The 19,440-nt window shown below is 42.0% G+C and overlaps 1 protein-coding gene across 4 annotated transcripts in view; it reads right to left on the bottom strand.

The window, feature by feature from the left end:
- The window catches only part of raraa (retinoic acid receptor, alpha a), a 154,084-nt gene that overhangs the window by 79,141 nt on the left and 55,503 nt on the right, over positions 1–19,440 (bottom strand). For all 4 annotated transcript variants that reach the window (XM_022204894.2, XM_051939534.1, XM_051939535.1 and 1 more), the window contains one exon: positions 4,154–5,016. In XM_022204894.2, the coding sequence (XP_022060586.1) occupies positions 4,154–4,307 (154 nt within the window). In that variant the 5' untranslated portion in view covers positions 4,308–5,016. The remainder of the gene's footprint in view (positions 1–4,153; positions 5,017–19,440) is intronic.

Here is a 19,440-nt window from a genome sequence, read left to right as displayed (position 1 = left end):
AAGGCTTTAATGATAATAACAGGATCAATAGCTGGGCTGTTATTGCCACATACTTCCATATTCATACAGCCGCGCGGTGTGAAGGATTTAATCGAAAACACTAATGACAGTTGTGCACGTCTATGCTTGAGTGTGCGTGTCACTGGATGTGGATATTTGGCTGTGTTCAATACGGTGGCGTGCATGTTTGTTGGCGAGATAAATCCATAGTGATAACATTCAGCTAACTAATAAAGCTGCAGGCAATAAATGTAATATCGATATCTGTAACTGATTGCTCCGGTGCGTAACCTAACCTGATGATTTTCAGATAATGTGATGTGAAGACATAACCCAGGAGGCTGGAGCTGAAGACAGCGAGAGAGAGTGGGGTTGCAGGCCTAGATTAACCCTTCTGCTCTGCTTGGTCCAAATAATTGGTCTATTGTGGTTTGCTAAAGGAGGCTGAGGCAGAGGAGCTGGACAGCTCTGAGAAAGGGGCAGAGGAGGAATCTGAACAGAGCAGAGAGACCAGAAAGAAGAGGAGACAAACAAAAGGGAAGGTCTAGCGAACATGATTCTGATGACAAATGAGTTGAGCAATGACAATAAATAGCAAGATCACGCTTTGTCATTCGTTGTCATCAACTTACATCTGTAGTTTATACCCACATTTAGGCAGCATGATAACAGCCAAAACAGCAGTCATTATAGCTGTAATCAATACTGGTGATAGAGGTAAAATATAAATAAAATTTCACTCACAACACTTGCAGTTGTCAAATAGGTCTGTCAACTGTGTATCAATCTGACTTTAGCACAACACAAGTGATGGTCCAAGTCCCATTAAGAAGGCAAGAAACTCCGCAAATTAACCCTGACAAGGCACCTGTGAAGTGAAAATCATTTCAGGTGACTCCCTCAACAAGCTCATCGAGAGAATGCCACGAGTGTGGAAAGCAGTAATCAAAGCAAAGGGTGGCTATTCTAAAGAATGTAAAATATAAAACAGGTGTTGAGGCGGATTTATTCGACGATCGATGTACATTTGTTTTTCTGTGTGCAACATTCCTCAAAAACGAAATAAAAGATTTGGATGAAATTTTCAGGAAAGGTCAGAAATTACACAAGAACCAACTGATTGGATTTTGGCAGTGATGTGGCTTATAGTCTGGATTTCCGTATCATTGCGAGATAGCGTCACAGCGACACTGTAACTATGACAACAAGTGAATGCTACATCAGCTGCCTGCTGACGATCACATGATTGTGATCCTACTACAAATAAAATCGACCATTGCGGATTTATCGGACTTATCTGTCTTAAATCATACAAGGAACAATTGATTAAACTGTGGGCGTGTTTCCGATCCCATCAATCCCGCTACATATTTAGGTCACGTGATCCGGTATCCGTACATAACGTACGCATGCATAACAAATGCCTGTGCTCAATGCAAGGTGACTTTTTATTAAAGATTTCACATGTCGTAAATGATATAACGACTGAGCAGCCTTGGTGGAGTGCTTTTCTTGTTCCGTATGAGTTCATTCATAGCTTTGTTGCCTTCAGTGAGAATCTACAATGTAAATAGTCATGAAAATAAAGAAAAACCCACAAAATGAGAAGGTGTGTCCAAACTTTTAACTGGTAGTGTAAAAAGATACACACTGTCCTTCAGTCCCAGTTGAAAAGAATCATATATTCCATTCTACTTTCATAGTGTTAAAGTATAAAAGCATGCCATCAACAGTGATACGAAGGACGAAATATTCTCCTGGACAATAGCAAGCTCACAAGAAAAAAAGCTAAAGTGTTCACTCGGCGTAAGCACAAGCATACAGTCCTGTGCATTTAGCTCTCACTAGAAGCCCTGCCATGTTTGAAATCCATCAAGGACAGTGCTCGGCTCTCTTGCCTCCGATCTAACATTCTGTAAATCCCCCAGCTCGAGCTCCAAACAAACTGTCTCTCCCCCCACCCTCAGCATTCCCGCTCCTTCCTCTCCTTCCTCACTGCTCAGCGCTGAATGGGAGCTTAGCTGGCGTGTGTGTGTGTAAATGTGAGAGAGAAGAAGAAGGGGGAGAGAAATGATCTGCCAGAGAGGAGGGGGAGGGAGAGGGAGAGAGAGAGGTGGGGGTGACTCGGGTGGTGTGTTACAGTGTGTGTGAGCATGCTGGCAGAAGACGTGTGCTTCTACTGCTGCATGTGTGTGTGCGAGAGCATGTGTGAATTATGCCTGCAGTTATCTGCATGCGAGGAGGAGAAGGAGTCAGAGAAAGTGAGTCAGCATGAAGGGCAAAGATTGTGTTTACGTTGTGCATGTGTGCAAGTGTGAATGTGCGCTCGTGCACGTCAGGAAACTGTGGTGTCCCTGGCTCTCCAGTGTTTACAGACAGGAAATGTTTGTCCAGGCAAAAGGGAAGAAATCTTGCCGCCCCACATGGCAAACACAGGGAGAGTGGACACGCACGCACACACACACACACACACACACACACACACACACACACACACACACACACACACACACACACACACACACACACACACACACACACACACACACACACACACACACACACACACACACACACACACACACACACACTTGCAAAAAGAGGAATTTGACAGGAGCTCCAGTCTTTGTGAGTAAGGTGGAGTATTTGGTATTGGGGAAGTGGGAGTGACTGGGTTGGGCACTAACTGTTCTTCACTTCCCTTCACGCTGACTGCCAATGCAAACTCCAGCAGATAGAAAGTCAATACACTGACCCCTTCTGAACCTGTGAGAGCGAGGCCACGGTCTGCCGGGCCTGTCCACACTAATGCACACAAACTGACTGTACGTCTCTAACATCACCGCTTTAGTTCCTGTTTCAGCTGCTTGTTGATGCTCCGTAGTCTATTGTGCGGTTCAAAGACTGAACAGACACACTACTGTGCTGAACTTTAAAGCACAGATGAAGTATTTTTATATGATTACAATGCTTATGACCCAAATGTTTCTTCTATCTTTGTTCATAGGTTATAGATCTCCTTCTTTACAGGGTTACCACTAGCAGCTGTTTTTCTGTCAGTTAATCTATTGACTGTTTTACCGAGCAGCCATTTAATTTAAACCATAAAAATGAAGCATGGTGCGAGACGTAAACAAATGTTTATATGTTAAAGTGCAAAGATGCAGAGTTAAACTGGAAACTCCAACATAATAAAAATAAATATAAAAAACACAGCTTATTTAAGTCAGTAGTGCAACTCAAATGAACATTCAATCTGTTGCTGCTATTGTCTAAAAATGACTAATGTCATGACATAACAGTTACACAATTACACTGAAAAACATTTGGTACCATGAAATAAAATGTTAGACAATGTGTTGGTGAAAACTACAGATGTCAATGCCTTTTCAGTGCTATTTGTCAATAAAACAATGTGCTGCAGAACTCCTTTATTTCCTTTTGAAAAAGTACTTTTCGCTTAGTTTGACTTAAATAAGCAACTTTGCAAGTCCGTTGTGAAGCGTTTGATGGATTGTAAAAAGGAGCTGTAGCATGAACGCTGGCTACAACGATAGCATTTGTGAAATTTATTTTAGGAACACTTGCCAAATTTTTGCTCCCTAAATAAACAATGCCGCTTTCTGGCTGTCCTGCCTCATTTCCTTGTGATCCACACTGACGTTTCCTTGTGTGTACGCGTGTGGGTTTGTAAATTAAGGACAGCGCTGGAGGCTATGTGGGTGTGTGGGTGGGTGTGTGTGGCTGCCTCTCTCTGTTTACCAACACACACATCTTTCAAACAGGAATGATCTAAACAGGATGAGATGAAAGTGTTCTTTTACCAGCAGACTCGCAGGCATAAGCAAATGTATACACACACACACACACACACACACACACACACACACACACACACACACACACACACACACACACACACACACACACACACACACACACACACACACACACACACACAGCGGGGGAGCTGAACAGGAAACCGTGTACTGCAGCCTCACAGGTAAACCAGGACACACACACACACAAAGGAAAGTAAATCTTCTCCCCACCTCGTGTCACTCAATAGCCACAGCACAGGGCAGCCTGAGACATCTGAAACTCGAACCAGCAAAGAGCGAGCAAAACGCGTAAAAGGAAAAAGTTTACTTACTGGCTGGAGAGGGGGTGCTGTAGCCACTGATGGGCAGTCCTGGCAGGGCTGGAGGCGACAGGCTTCCCAACATGTGCGGGAAGAAGTAGGAGTAAGTGGGCATGGGGAAGCCGTTGAGGTGGGGCCCCGGCACTGGGTTACCCTTCCCAGCCATGCTGGCTCAGTCCACCTCCAGTCACGAACAGACCTCAATGAAAAAACTCCTTAACAAGACGCAACAGAGCCAAAGAGGAGTCAGTATGGATTCCTGTAACGATTTAATCCCCCATAGGGATGCTGGATCAGTGGATACTCCAAAACACTGCCAGGAAAAGTTTGTGTAAAAAAGCAAAAAAGCAAAAATAAAAATCCCCTCACGTTTGGAAAGGTTGCCCTTAAAACAGCTGCTGTAGATGTCACCAGAACAAAAAATCCTGTTGGTTTAGTGAATGTGTTTGTTGAGGCTTAAGTTACTGAGGACACAAAGATTTAAAAAAAAAAAAAAAACGAGGCACAGAGCAGGAGTATAAAGGGGACTGCAGAGTGTTTTATCCTTCCTTTCTCTGGTATTGTGAAAGAAGCTAAAAGGCCTTATTTGCGAGAGGCGTTGGAAAGGCACGAAAGCAGCAAGGCCATTCCTTATCTCCGAGATGAAGGGGGGGAGACAGAAGGCAAGTCGAGTCAAGAAAAGGTGGCTTTGATGGCAGCAGTCAGGAGCGCTGATAGTGGTGATAGGGGTGCTAGTGGTTGTGATGCTTTCACAAGGGCGTAGATTCACTCTTCCACTGCAGAGCACTCCGAGGGAAAGCGCAGATCACATGATGCCAAGAAAAAGCTCTTCTCCTTGGTCGGGCCCCCTCTTTGCAGTTGCTAAGCCCCTGCCTCTGAAAAAAATAAAACAGAGAGAGAGGGAGATATAGCGAGAGATCATTTAGTGCTTCAGTGACAAGGTAAAGAGATCACTTCCTTTTGTACTTAACTGCTTGAGCAAAACAGTTCTTTTCTTTTGACGCTAATTAATGGTAATGTCTCATCTGAAATGATACAAAAACACCCCATCCGCCTTAATTATCTAATGGAGTGTTAAAATTGCGAAGAGAGCAGTGGGTGTGTGATGTCTCCTCACAGCTTTGTGTGCTCGTATACACGCTCATTAACAGTGACAGACTACAAATACTGTGGGAGGCGAGCCAAAACATAAATGAAGAGAGCAGCACAAAAGAAAACTTTGCTAATTACACCAGTTGCAGAAGCCAGAGGTGAGACCCAAGGCACCGTTCGAGGAACCGCTAGAGCTTTCTGCTGCGGAGTTTACTTCCAAATTAAGAGCAAGACGTGAACAAACAGACCTGTAATCACCACAGAAAGCAGGAGGAGACACAGGGGCACTGACAACCATACACAAAGAGGACACAATTATCATAAAACGCTACATTAGCATCACAATATATACAAGAGTAGGAGAAGAGCCATTTCTTCAAAACAGCTTGTCATAACATGAGCAGAACTTTTTTCTTTTTGCAGCACTGACCTTTTTATGAGTCAGTAGATGTAATGTGGAGCAGTAAAACTACGAAGCATTGAAACGCACACACAGACCGCACTGAAAAAACAAGAGGAATATGTCTTTGCATGAGCAGTTTTGTTCAGGAATGTGGCTGTCTAGCATGAATCCCACCAGGACATCATGGATGAACTCTTGTAAAGCGAGAGGGGTCAAGTTAGACACATTTGCGTGCCTGCTCCCAAAAAGCATCAGGATATGACAGGTGAGAGGGGCGCACTGGTGGCAGGCCGTCGTGTACAGATGGATGACAAATTTCGGGAAAAACCACCATTAAACATATCAATAAAGTGACTGGCCATCACGAGACAACACAATAGACTTATTTATTTTTAGTACAAATTCGCTATATTCCTCATTTGACCCACTGTGCCACTTATTTTATTTTATATGTTGTAAAACAGCTGCCACCATCTTCACTGGAGCTACTTGACATGTGTTACGATAAGTAGAAAATAGTGTGGAAACTGTTCTTTAACCCTCTGAACTCCAAGTACCTGCCAGCTTGAAAGTTTGAAAGGCCCATTATCTTTCAAAGAAACTGCCAAAATCACACCTTTTATCATAGCCGGAACCTTAACTTTAACAAAACGATTCATCGGGATTCATGAAATTCAGATTGTTCTGCATATCGCTTATAAAAGTTTCACCAAAAACATCTGTTTAAACTAAACCAGAATCAGTAAAAAGCAACATTTCTGTTCTTGTTGTGGTAACTGTAAAGTCATTACCTGGTAAGCTGTGACCAACAGTAAGAATTCAAGGAATTCTGGCTGAACTGCAGGCTGTGTGTACACAGAGCTGATAGGAGACAAGTATGGAAACAAATTGAAAATATAAGTAATAAAATATCACATAGAGTCACCCTTTGGTTACACCTGTGGGCAAATAGAAAGTTGCAATGGAAATGTTGATTCCAGGTTGGAAAATACACAGAAGACATGTTTGAGTTCCCTCTACTTCTATCAATGGTTGATACTGTTTCTACACAACTTTATATTTCAGTGAAAACGTGACAGTAGTTAAAAACTCCCAGAAACTGCTTGGGGCTCTTGGGGCTACAAACTGTGCCTTCTATTAGCAGCATTGGTGATGAACAGTGCTTTGAATATACAAGAAAGTTTGGTCCAACGTGGCACTCGAGCTTCAGTCTCTTGAGTGAAGGTCTGTTACTGATACCAGCACCACCTCTCCATTCTCCTTATGCAGACTTTGTTACTCTTTTTAAGTGCAAAGTCAAAGAAACCTGCAATTCATGTGGCATGAACACAAACCAATAGAAAAGAATAGGCCAATAAAACGGAGGCCTGTTACACTTTTATAGCCTTTACGGTGAATCAAATGCATTTTGTGCTGTGGATCTACACAGCTATTGCACATTCTTGCATTCATGGATGTGTGACTGTGTATTTACATCCAGATAGGAAGAGGTGATTAAACTATTATAAGACCGTGCATCTGCATGACAGTGTGACTAAGTATAGATAGTAGTGTTTGTGTAGCACTGATATGGCTCCTAATCAGATGGAGCTCATTTTAGAGGCTCTCTATTAGCAGCCTTATTTTTATTTGCTCATTGCCAAAGTGCTCTCACGCTCTCACCCTGTCAGTGAGCTGGTGGTCAGGGCATGTGAGCTGAGAGGGGCACATGCATCAGTTCAAAAGCTTTTACAGACTTTTTTTAAAGCCTGTGGGAGCTGGGCATAGTTTTATTTGCTTTTAAAGCCTTAACGTGTCTTTCCTTACCAGCCACCTATTAATCCAAAAGCGAGTTAAGAGTTACATACTGACAATGGCCATAAGATATTATTTCTGCTTACATAATACAGACTGCTACATAACCATTACCATTATAAAACATGGCTTTGATACACTCCACAGTGCACATTAACGCGATAATGTAAAATGCATCAGTATTGTCAAAAATACACACTAAAGTGATGTAAAGCCATATATACTTTAATGTAATACCCAGAGGCCACATGCACTGAACTGAGTGTTTCAATGAGGAATTACAGCTGACTGGGACAGTGGGAGACCCACAGGCTGAAAATGGACCACTTCCTTCTCAGCTATTATTACATAGTCTAGTGTGAGCACCATAAGAGGCCGGTCTGAATAATAAGTGGCATCTCACACTCACAGACTTAGAGCAGGAGCAGGAACTTTGTTGTGGCGCATACACGCCCAATTCCTTTTTACTGGTGTCACAGTAAACAACCAAACCAGGGACAAACAAAAAAGCTGCAGCATGGCCAGCTTTGATTATACTTCACAGTGGATAGCAACAGACTAAGGGCTTGGTTATACTCCCTTGTAGATGCACACACGGACAGCTGCAGACACCGTGGGCATGTTGTTGATCATGTTGTTGTTCCTGTTGTGCTACTTTCTAGTCCACTTGGAAACCATTTGGTTACATGTTCCATACATGCACAGTAGATCAGGGAACCCTAGCTAACCCTTGTCTAGTTGCAAAGTTTAACACCAGACTAACACGACGAATAGGAGTTACTCTTTGATTGAGTAGGCAGGTTTGTTTAGAGATGTTAAACTTTCAAATAAGGGTCATTGAACCGTATCAAAATTCAGCATCAAGCTCAGATAATCAAATCAAAGGGGATCTTACTCGAATGAGACACAATTAACGGTAAGTAAGTCATCTAATATATCCTATAAAATGAACTATTTCTCCTATTATTCTCAAGCAGACATTATTTAAACATAAAACTGTTAAACATAACTATACTATTAAAATATCTTGCTTTCTCCGACATTAATATAGCTTTTTCTTGTTATTTTGTGATGAATTTGTAGATATCCGTTTCACCCTTTGAACCTCAAAACATAAGACAGGTTTGAAAAGCGTGCTGTCTTACAAAATCACCAAAATTAAACCATTAATCAGGAATATATTGCAGTGACAAATAAGCCCATGCTGAGTACAGGAGCTCCTGGGGTTCAGACAGTTAAAAGTGTTCTTATGAATATGTAAATCTCAAAAATACTGATGAATCCTACACAAAAAAGGATGTAGTCTGAGGGGGGTTTTTTTATAGGGGTGTTTCATGAATGAGTTCCACATGCCTAAAGCTAAGCGCTGAACAACATTTTCTGATGCATGTAAACAATGTCTGATTGTTGCAGCTGAAGCATTTCAAACACATTATCCAATCAGTAGACCTTTCTGCGCTCATCCGTGCATAGCCACTCGCAAGCCTCAACAGTGTGGACACAAGCAGAATGCAGCTGAGCACCTGTGTAATCTCTCTGCCAGCGGTTAGGAGAAAAACACACACACACACACACACGCACACAAATCAAACAAACACCACTATACGAGGATCCAGGGCACAACCGAGGACCGGTATAATCTGCTGTGAAAACTGCACATGACACAAAAGCTGGGTGAAGCTGCTGACGTGCACTCCACATTCTCCTTCCTGTCAATGTACACAAACCAATCACAACTCCACAAACAGCTCATAATACACTGGATGGGGTAGGCTGAAATCCCTGCACACATCTGTGAACATGCAACTTGTTTCATGTGCTTTGAATGTATGTGTCGATATGAGCATATACACTCAACAAAAATATAAACGCAACACTTTTGTTTTTGCTCCCATTTTTTTATGAGATGAACTCAAAGATCTCAAACGTTTTCCACATGCACAATATCACCATTTCTCTCAAATATTGTTCACAAATCTGTAGAAATCTGTGATAGTGAGCACAAAACTGCACCTTTCAGAGTGGCCTTTTATTGTGGGCAGTCTAAGGCACACCTGTGCACTAATCATGGTGTCTAATCAGCATCTTGATATGGCACACCTGTGAGGTGGGATGGATTATCTCAGCAAAGGAGAAGTGCTCACTGTCACAGATTTAGACAGATTTATGAACAATATTTGAGAGAAATGGTGATATTGTGTATGTGGAAAAAGTTTTAGATCTTTGAGTTCATCTCATAACAAATGGAGAACAAAAACAAAAGTGTTGTGTTTATATTTTTGTTGAGCATATATGCACCTGACATATCTATTTGAAGCAGGAACAGTTGTATATGCTCTTTTTCTCTTCATGCACACATCTCTTTTCTCCCTCTTTTCTTCACACAAAGATCTCTCCTCCATTCCTCTGTCAGGGTGCTCTCCAATCTCAAAGGCAGATGCCTCCCATCGTATGATGTATGTGTACTATATCCTACAGCTGACACACAAAGGTCATTGATATGAAGAAGACAAAAGGGGAGTAGTTGTGTGCATAATGCCGCACACTTGCTGGTCTTCATCGTGCAATGTATTCGCTCAAGTGCTGCTAAGGCTGACATGTCTCACATTAACACGCATGTTACAACTACAAACACTGGAGATGATGATAAATAAAAAGAAAACAAGCGTAACAAACGGGTATGTGAGCTTTCTATACGTCACATAAAAAAATAATTCACACATCAGCTTACTGCACATACAGCAGTACAGCTAAAAGATGGAGTACTGTAGTATAAATCAAGCCATTAATGTACATCTTTTCATCAAAGATCTTCTAAGAATTCCTAGCCCATATCTGCCAAACTCATTTCAGCAATACTTAGAAGTACACAGGCAAGGTGCTGTATGGAGAGAAGCTCCTGAGGGAATGTATGGGATCACTTGCAGCAGAAGCAAAGACAAACAAACTATCTGGGTCACTTGTTCTTAACTCTGTTTGGCATGTAACAGGCAGGGAGAGGGATGGGTTAGAGGTCAGGAGGCATGAGAGACTGTAATTGGCTGGGACAGCAAAGACTGAATTAATACTCAGGAAAAGCAGCAAATGGCAGCGTGAGGTCAGGGTGGACGTGCATACAACGCAGCGAACAGCCACGGGGGATGGCAAATGTAACGCATGACATACAGAGACACGTGTCTGTAGATGCATGCACAAACAAAGTTCAAAGAGGTCACTGACAGAAAGTTAGACACACACTGGTTGTTGTCAAGACCTAGAAAAAAAAAGCACAGTGCGACTTTGACATGATAACAAACACCCACATAAATATGAACACATGCACACAGCGACATCTATAATCTATATCTCACCTGACGACCAGTTAGCCATATGGCTGCTGCTGCTGCTACATATCTTTCTGAGCAGTTGTGTGTAGCTACTTCTCTTTAGTCCAGTGGAATTAGCTGCATATAATGCTACTGCCTCACAAAGCATGATTATACAGGATGGCTCTATCTTAAATGAGTCTATTAGCTGCCATTACAGTCAATGATCTTTGTGAGGGAATGTTATTTCCTTCAAACCGCATTCTACAGTTCTATACCAACACAGTATAGTGAAATGATCATTATGGGAAGCCTCAGTGCTGTGTAGTTCAGCTTACAACAGCCTAGGGTAACAAATATCGAAGAACAATAAGCACAGTATCGGTTCTATTGCTATCATGTTGTTATACGACGCCTGCTTCTTTATGAATGCTGTTACTTTCCTGTAGGCATGTCATTGGAATACGGCCAATACGTTGCACCTGCTGTTTAAATGATAGAAATGCTGCTTCATATTTACTTTCACTCCACTGCCGTTGCTATTTGCACCACAGTCACATTGGATTTCTCCATTTAACATTCACTAACAATTTCACTGTAATGGCCAAACCATGAAATCCACACAGATTTGCACAAAAGTCTCTCCACAGGAAAGGCTACAGGCTGCTAGCTCAAAGCTGATGGCCGTCTTTATCACCACAGAGCGGGCTCTGAGTCAGACCTGTCTGGCTTTGCAGGGCACGATGCGTTGAAATTTTTATGAGAACAGCAGCGTGGGTGGACATATACGTCAGAGACAGGATATTGTGGGAGCAAATGTACACGAGTGTGTACATGCATGTGTTGGTGTGTGTGCGTTTGTGTATTGTTGTTGGTGGCATGATGTGTTTCTACATGCAGAACACATGCTTGTATATCCACAAGTGTCAGAGTCAGAGCGTGGTGTGTGCGATCACGCATGCAGCCCGTGCGTGAGTGCTCATTAATGCATGCCCAAGTCATGTCCTGAATCATATATGCATGTCGTCTTTGCACCCTCAGGGAGTGTCTTACAGTACATTGCATTTACTGTACATTACTGGCTCAGCCGGGATGGGTTTTGCATAAAGAGTAGGCCACATGTGTGGTGAGGTGAGGGGGGGTGGGGGCAGAGAGGGACACTTTGACAAGTCACTGGTACAGGACTTCAGCTAATAGACGTGAATTATTTAGGCTTAAAAGGCTAGTGAGAAGTTTTAGAGTCTGAGAAGGTCACTACCGTTGGATATCCTTAGCTTGAATTATCTGATTACTAAATGATGATGAAGATACACTGAAACAGGCTGAAGTTAGAATTATTCAAAGTAACCTAAGAGAGACATTATATTAGCAACCCTACATATCCTTTAGTTACACAGTAAATGAGCAGCCTTTAATGATGGAGTCTGAAAAATGAATGAAAAAATTTAAGCTCGCTGCTTTGGTCCAAGTGACACAAACTTTGTCGCCAGAAGGTGCATGGGAGGTTCTCTTCGGGTTTCCCAGCACACTTCAATTTGCTGTCACGGATACTGCGCTAAAAGGACACCAACATGCACACACTGGGAAAAAAAGGCCATTTATATTAGTGCAAGTGTGCCAAATACATACATGTCAATCTATTGTGTATGTGTGGAATGTGTTCTTTAAGCAGACTCCAAGCAGACTAGAAAGAAGTACAACAAAACCAAATATACTGTCAGTGTAAGGAGTACAACCGTAGCTTAAGAGGGACGTAGTTGGTGCTGGTGTATCAGTGACTAATTGTCACATAACTGTACTTTTTGGGTTCAAACTTGATCCAGAAACATTCTTACTGACAATCCTCTAACCTTGAGCTCTTCTCCCTCTCCAGCCTTTTGAAAAGTTTATCAAAAAGGCTCAAATGGCACAAAATTGTAGTGATATGATGTTGTCTTGTCGATATTCACCAGGGCACAGACATGTAAATACAAACGGTAAATGCAAATGAGAAGGCTTTTCCATACAAAAACAGTCATTGAAGTTTAAGGTCCGGCCAAACCACCAACCCAAATTGCTGGAATGCTGTTTTAAGTCACCCACCTCTGCCTTTGGTGAAGGATTTACAAAAACAAAACTATTTCGCTAGACTTAACTGGAAATTCAACATATTATGAAGCCAAACGTTGGATTGAACTGGTTAAATGAGCTGGGGTTAGACTGTTACGGGACGGTTTAGTGATACGCTGCTGATGATGTGTTGTTGCAATAGTAATCCTACTCTGCATAAAAAACTTTCCATTTTGAATAAAGTTCAGTCTGAGTAAAAAGAGTAAAAAGTGTGTGGGGGTTCTGCCCCTACGCACCTCTCTAAAATAAATTGCATTTGAAGAGTTCATTTGCAAAAACAGATAACTGTTTTGATAAATTTTCAGGAAACTTTTTATTTTATTGTTTACTTGAGATAATGTCAATCAAACTGAAGTCGAGTGGATTTGACTCAGTAGAAAAATACATGACAAAATGGAGAGAAAAAAAATTAGTCTTACTGTTATTATTATCTCAAGTAAACAATAAAAAAATGAGTTCTCTGAAAATTTATAAAACGGAGTTACCGGTTTTTGCAAATCAATTCTTCATTTGTGCATTAGACTTTATACTCCTGAAACAGCTACTGATCATTTATTTCATCTCTACAGATTTCAACTGTGTATTGGATAAGTTTTCAACCCATTACATTGCTTTTTTTATAGTGAAAAGCAAGAGAAGCGCTCCTCCAAACTATCTGACCCAACAGTACTTCCACCTCAGCGCTCCTTCCACCTGTGTAGTCTTCAGATGATCGGAATCTCAGAAAAGCCGTTGCGCTGTGGGTGAGAGAGCAGGGGATGGGAGCTACTTCTCGCTGACAGTCAGAAAGTGTGGCGCAAGAAGGCTAAAGGGTGCTAAGTGCATATCCAGGGCGCTGAGATTCTTCAGCCGTTTTGCCCAGGCCCCCTGTGGGGTGAATCCACTTGTCAGAGAAGCAGGCTGGGTGACATTTCTGCCTCACCTCAGAAAGGTCAGCCTTTAATTATCTCAAATGCCAGCAAGCACTGCACCTGCAAAAAATAAACCCAGGGATGAGCTGTGTATGTGTGTGTGTCAGGGTAAGATGGTAACCTGCTTCCTTCACACAAAATGAGTGTGACTGTGGCTGTCCGTGCAGAACTGCACCATCTGCCCACCTGCATGCATGTATACAGAGCCATAAACACCAAACCTTGACAGATGAACACTTACACACACACACACACACACACACACACACTCTCAAATTGTGTCAACCAAAGTCAGTAAAACCTACAACTAAAGTTGCCCGCCAACCCACCCCTTAAATAAAAGGTACCAGATAAAGACAGTTAAATCCCTGGAACTCCTGCAACTTCAGGAACGCTGGTGTAAAAATAGGCTGCTGGCAGTATAGGTAGACAGATTATGGCGCTATAGATAGCAGGGTAACATGGGTCCAGAGCTTCTGCTAAATATAAGTGTGCTGTGTGACACACAGCTGACACTGCTTTCTAATAATCAATATCAGAACCTAAGAACCATGAAATGGGGGAAGTTGTGTGGTACTTTTGTGCATATTAGGCACCAAACAAGCTATATTATATCCAGTTAGAATGCAGCTGGTGACAAAAGTGCATGCATATTTTGCCGAGCATGACATGCACTGTTTCAAGCTACTCACTGTAGCTATTCAGCTTGGTCAATATTTGCAGGGGGCTATGGTAACAGAAAGCTCCCATACCCGCATAAACACTCCCGTACACTTAACACTCAGCCACACACACACACACACACACAAAAAACCAACATCTCTGCCCAGAAAGTCCCACTCGTGCTCAAAGGAGGTCGGAGAGACAAAGGGCCATAGATCATCCGTGTGGACGGCGTGCGGCGAGCTCCTTGTATCCAGGTTTTTCTGGCATTTTTCTCTCGTTCTGAGAAAACATGGAGGGCTGGTCCCCATTGTTTACACAGCTGGCTCCATGGAAAGGATTGCTTAATATGAAATATGAAGAGAGTGGAGAGGTGAGAGGGAGAGAGCTGGGAAGAAACGAGGGAAGGGAGCCAAGTGAGAGGGGTGTGGTGGTGGGGTTTCGCAGCGAGAGAGCTAAAGGCTAAAAGTGCTCTGGATTGAGGGGACATAGAAAGTGAGTCATTCCAACAGCGAGGGAGAGAAAGTGTTGGGAGAGCAGATGCACAAGAGGTTGCAGAAAATGAACGCAATATGGCAATGATAAACCTGACAGGAGATGACTAAATGAGGAGCAAAGAAAGAGCAAACAGAACAGGGAGCAGAAAGCCCTGAGGTTTCCTAGTGGTGAGGGAGTCATGCCTCCTGCGGTCTGGGGTCTGTAGTGCATGTTTTATACATTTTTTATACGCATAAACAGAGACACTTGCACGCACCTTTATTGATGCATTTACACCACTTCGTTCTCATAAGGGATCAGAACACAGCCGCCTCTAGAGGAAGTGTCATTGTAAATCCACTATTCATGTATTTTTGTCATGTATAACGTCGTGTCACCTTTGTGTACCTATCCAGGATATTGGGATAACAATGTTATGCGAAACACTTCAGCACATTTCAACACAGAAGATCCGATGACACGAGAGCAAATGACGCACTAAAGTGCTGGGCCCCTTCCTGTTTATACCGCCACTTGCCCGCTGGAGGATCAAACAAGATCTGCTCCTCAGAGCGGGTGTGCCCTCTTAACAGCGACAGTTTGTGGTTTCTACAGCCAACTTCAATGACAACACCAGTATTTTTTATAAATACGTAATCTAAATTTACATAAAAGTGTAGATATTAAACTCAGAATGGTCTATTGAGATATGAGCAGTAGCTAGTGCTTTAGTGTGGATATGCACGTTTCCCTCTGCCTACATGTGTATCTGTGCCATTGCACTCATGTGTGACAACTGTTCTGTGCTGCAGCGTATACCGATATGAGTGTGTGTTTATGCATGAACCTGTCTGTGCTGCAGCCAAAGCATTGTGTGTGTGTGTGTGTGTGTGTGTGTGTGTGTGTGTGTGTGTGTGTGTGTGTGTGTGTGTGTGTGTGTGTGTATACAGGGTGTGTGCGTGTGTGTGCATGGCAAAAAGCCGGTTTAACTCACCACACGAAATGTCACTGTATTTCCACAGGGCTTGTTAGTGTCTTGTTTACAGAAAGCTAAATTCAATTACTTGAATGATCTACACTGGTGTGTTTGTAACTGTGTGTATTTGTGCACATGCGCAGGGCTTCATCTGCTTTTCATACCGACAAGGACACAGGAAGAAAATACTCAAGTGCACAAAAGGTAGACAAGTGACAAAACACTTCAAGGTCCTCTTATTTCACCAAGGACAGATGTCTAAATTGCTCATTTGTTCATGAAACTGCTGTTATAGGCTTGGTGCAACAAATAAGATGTTATGATTACAAAAAAACTTCCTGTTAAAAACACTCTTACATAATTAAAAACAGATAAGAGGTTGAGGGGTGGGATGTGTGGCCTCAGTTACATTCACACATCACATATGATCCTCTAAGTCCAGGTTGGATTTGAACAGATTCATTCGCCACCAAAACACGGCACAATGGTTTGTGATACTTACATGATTATATGACGAAGTTATCTGATCTTTGGCTGCTTTATATTTCATTGCAATGAAAAGTTAAACAGTAGAAACACTGCATCACATTACATAGTGATCCATACAGCATGTGTGCTTGCATGTGTTTGGCCAAAACAGCCTCTTGCCAGTTGACATCACATTATGTGGCACCAAAAGTTGAGGCCTGTGCAAGTTTTTTTTTTGCCAGACAAACCGGTGTAACACTGTCGCAGACTGTCTCCATTCACATAAACGAGGCTGCTGCATGTTTTTCAGGGCTGTAGTTGTTCTGAATTTAGTCCAACTGTAACTTTTGTATGGGACTGATGGATAATAAGATCAAACATCTGGTATTATATATATATTTTAACTGATTCCTGATAAAATTTATTTATCTAAAAATGTGTGAATTTGTCTCGAATGCAGCCTCCTGTCTCTATCTCTAGTCACCAGTCTGGACCAGTCTCTTGCCATAAGCACTATCTGATTGGTTCAAAGTCACAATTAATAGCCTATGAACACAAAGAAATAAACATTTAACAGTCCTCTTTTGATGAAATGCACTTAGAACTAAAATAAATACAGACATTTCAAGTTTTTTTTCTTGGGTTTAGTGTTATTCCGAATAGTCACCGATACTTTCATATTTATGGTAAGAGATATCAGCAGTTGATCTCTTTGATTACTAACAACTGGTATCCACCCTGAAAGAACAACATCAGCTGGCCCCTCATCCTTTGGCAACAAGCCGTCACAGCCCAGCAAAACTGACATAGCTGTGTTTGACACTTTCTGCTCGATGCCTTTTGGAGCAACTACGGTTTAAAGATGTCTAATGTCATTTTAATTTCCCTCTGCTGCATTCATATGCAACAACAATGGCAATGAAAAAAAAAAAATTTGTTTGTCACTAAAGTGGAATCACACGACACCATCATCATATCCTGATCAGTTATGGCACTGAGTGTTTAGAATGAAGGCTTTGTTATAATGTTATACTCTCTAGAGTACTATTCCTCTTCTATTTATGCTGCAGGCACTTCTCCATTGATGGTATGTTGTTTCCTATGAACCAGTGTAGTAGTTCTGCTCAATGTTGACTGATGACTTTGTATTGAAATTAGACCTTAAAATACACTTTACATCTAAAACCTTTCATCAACACATTCAGTCACTTAAAACGAATGACATAATTTCATGTAAAATAACAAGCTGCACTTCCTGCATCACCAAAGCTGTAAACTTTGAGGGTTTACAGTTCACTATGTTTGCAGATGTGTGGGAAAGTGAGTGACAACTACAAAACGGACCAGAATCAGCAGATCGCACTAATTCAGCAAACAGCAGTGTTTCTATACATGTCAGGATGAAATGTCAGCTGCATGCTACAGAATGTGATCATCGGCTATATACCGGTGTATGCACGTCACATGACAGCACCCAGAGCTGCTGTCCATTGTGGTATTGTCTGCATTTAATACCCCTGAGCAAACTGCACTCGACACTCCACGCTGCACGTCATTCTTTGCCACTCCATAGTTCACCATCAGCAAAACAAGCAGGCCGACAGCAACAGTAAGTGGGGCACAGTGAGATCACCTAAAACACTGCCACTGTGTGTATGTGTGTGTTTATGCTTATATGGAACAGTGGTGTGGAAGCAGGGGTTTGTGGGTCAGGCCAGACAGAGATGAATACTACCAACTGGTGGCCAACATGCTATGACCTCTGTAGGAGACACGCTTTATCTATCCAACTCTGTGTGTGTACGAGGTTGAGCTGACCGAAGGTCATATAGAAATGCTAAAGCTGCAAGATTAGGGAAATACATTAGACAAATGCACGCACTACATACAGTATACATCTGACAGCTGGATGCACAGTATAAATGTAAAGAAAAAAAAGCTGGATTCAGCTTTCTAGTATCCTGCTTAGTCACAGGATTTATGACCAGATTGACCTTATAAGTATGTGTGTGTGTGTGTGTGTGTGTGTGTGTGTGCGCGCGCATTTTTCATTAAGAAAGCCCCACACAAATAGAATTTGTATTTGAAAATAAAAAATGGAAAGACAACATTGACAAGCAACTTCCCCAGAGAAAGCAAACACGAGCAAGATTGTGATGTTTATCCTTTCCAGTGCTTCTGCCCTCCATATTCTTTTTAGACACACTCTCTCCCACACACACATGCACTCAAGGAACAAATATCAACCATATTCCTCCCTCTCTTCCCTTGCCTGCTCTCCAGGAGTCATAAAACTCACATTTAAAAATGCATGGGCTCCATAAGCTGCCAGGCCTATCTATTAAGTGTGTTACAGTGTAGCTGGCTATAGCTGCTGACGGCAGCCAGGGAATGCTGCTTTCCATTAACAGAGAGAAAGACAGAGAGAGAGAGAGAGGCAGAGGAGGAGGCAAGGAGATGAGGAATGAGGGGAAAAACAGAATTTACTCATTTTTCTTTTTCCCATGGCACTGCAATCTGATTCCTGGGAGTTTGGGCATGTAGAAGAGTGGGAGGCAGTGACTTCAAAACAAAAGCCTGCATAAGTATAGATACATAGCTGTATCAGTGAAAGAGTGTTTGTGTGTGCGCGTGTGTGTGGTTTGCACACCTGGGTGTAAGTCCATGGCTGTGGTGAAAAGTAATTGATTCAAGTGTTTCTGGGAGATTTTCTCCAGTGTCCTTAGGCGCTCACCAGATGACTATTGATTGGTTAATTGATTGATTGACATCCAGTCGACAGCAACACAAAAACATCATCACTCTTCATATGAACACCACTGGCACACTTCCTAAATACTTAGCACCAGTATGTACGAAACAGCTTAATTTATAGGATATTACACATAGAATCTGTCCTCCTCAGTAGCTCCAAATGTTCATTTAAATAATGCTTACATATTAATGTTAATGTTAGGTGCATATAAATAAGATTTTTCTCATTACAAAGCAGCTTTTATCTTAATTTTCCCACAAAAGCTACTTGCCAATTTGTGCTAGCTTCCCCTATGGTCATTAGAAATAATGGATTCACAAAAACACTACACTGGGACAGTTCAAAG

This window comes from Acanthochromis polyacanthus, chromosome 19, assembly GCF_021347895.1.
Source record: "Acanthochromis polyacanthus isolate Apoly-LR-REF ecotype Palm Island chromosome 19, KAUST_Apoly_ChrSc, whole genome shotgun sequence".
NCBI lineage: Eukaryota > Metazoa > Chordata > Actinopteri > Pomacentridae > Acanthochromis > Acanthochromis polyacanthus.
Note: the sequence above shows the minus strand (reverse complement) of the source record. Positions and strands in the feature narration are given on the sequence as shown.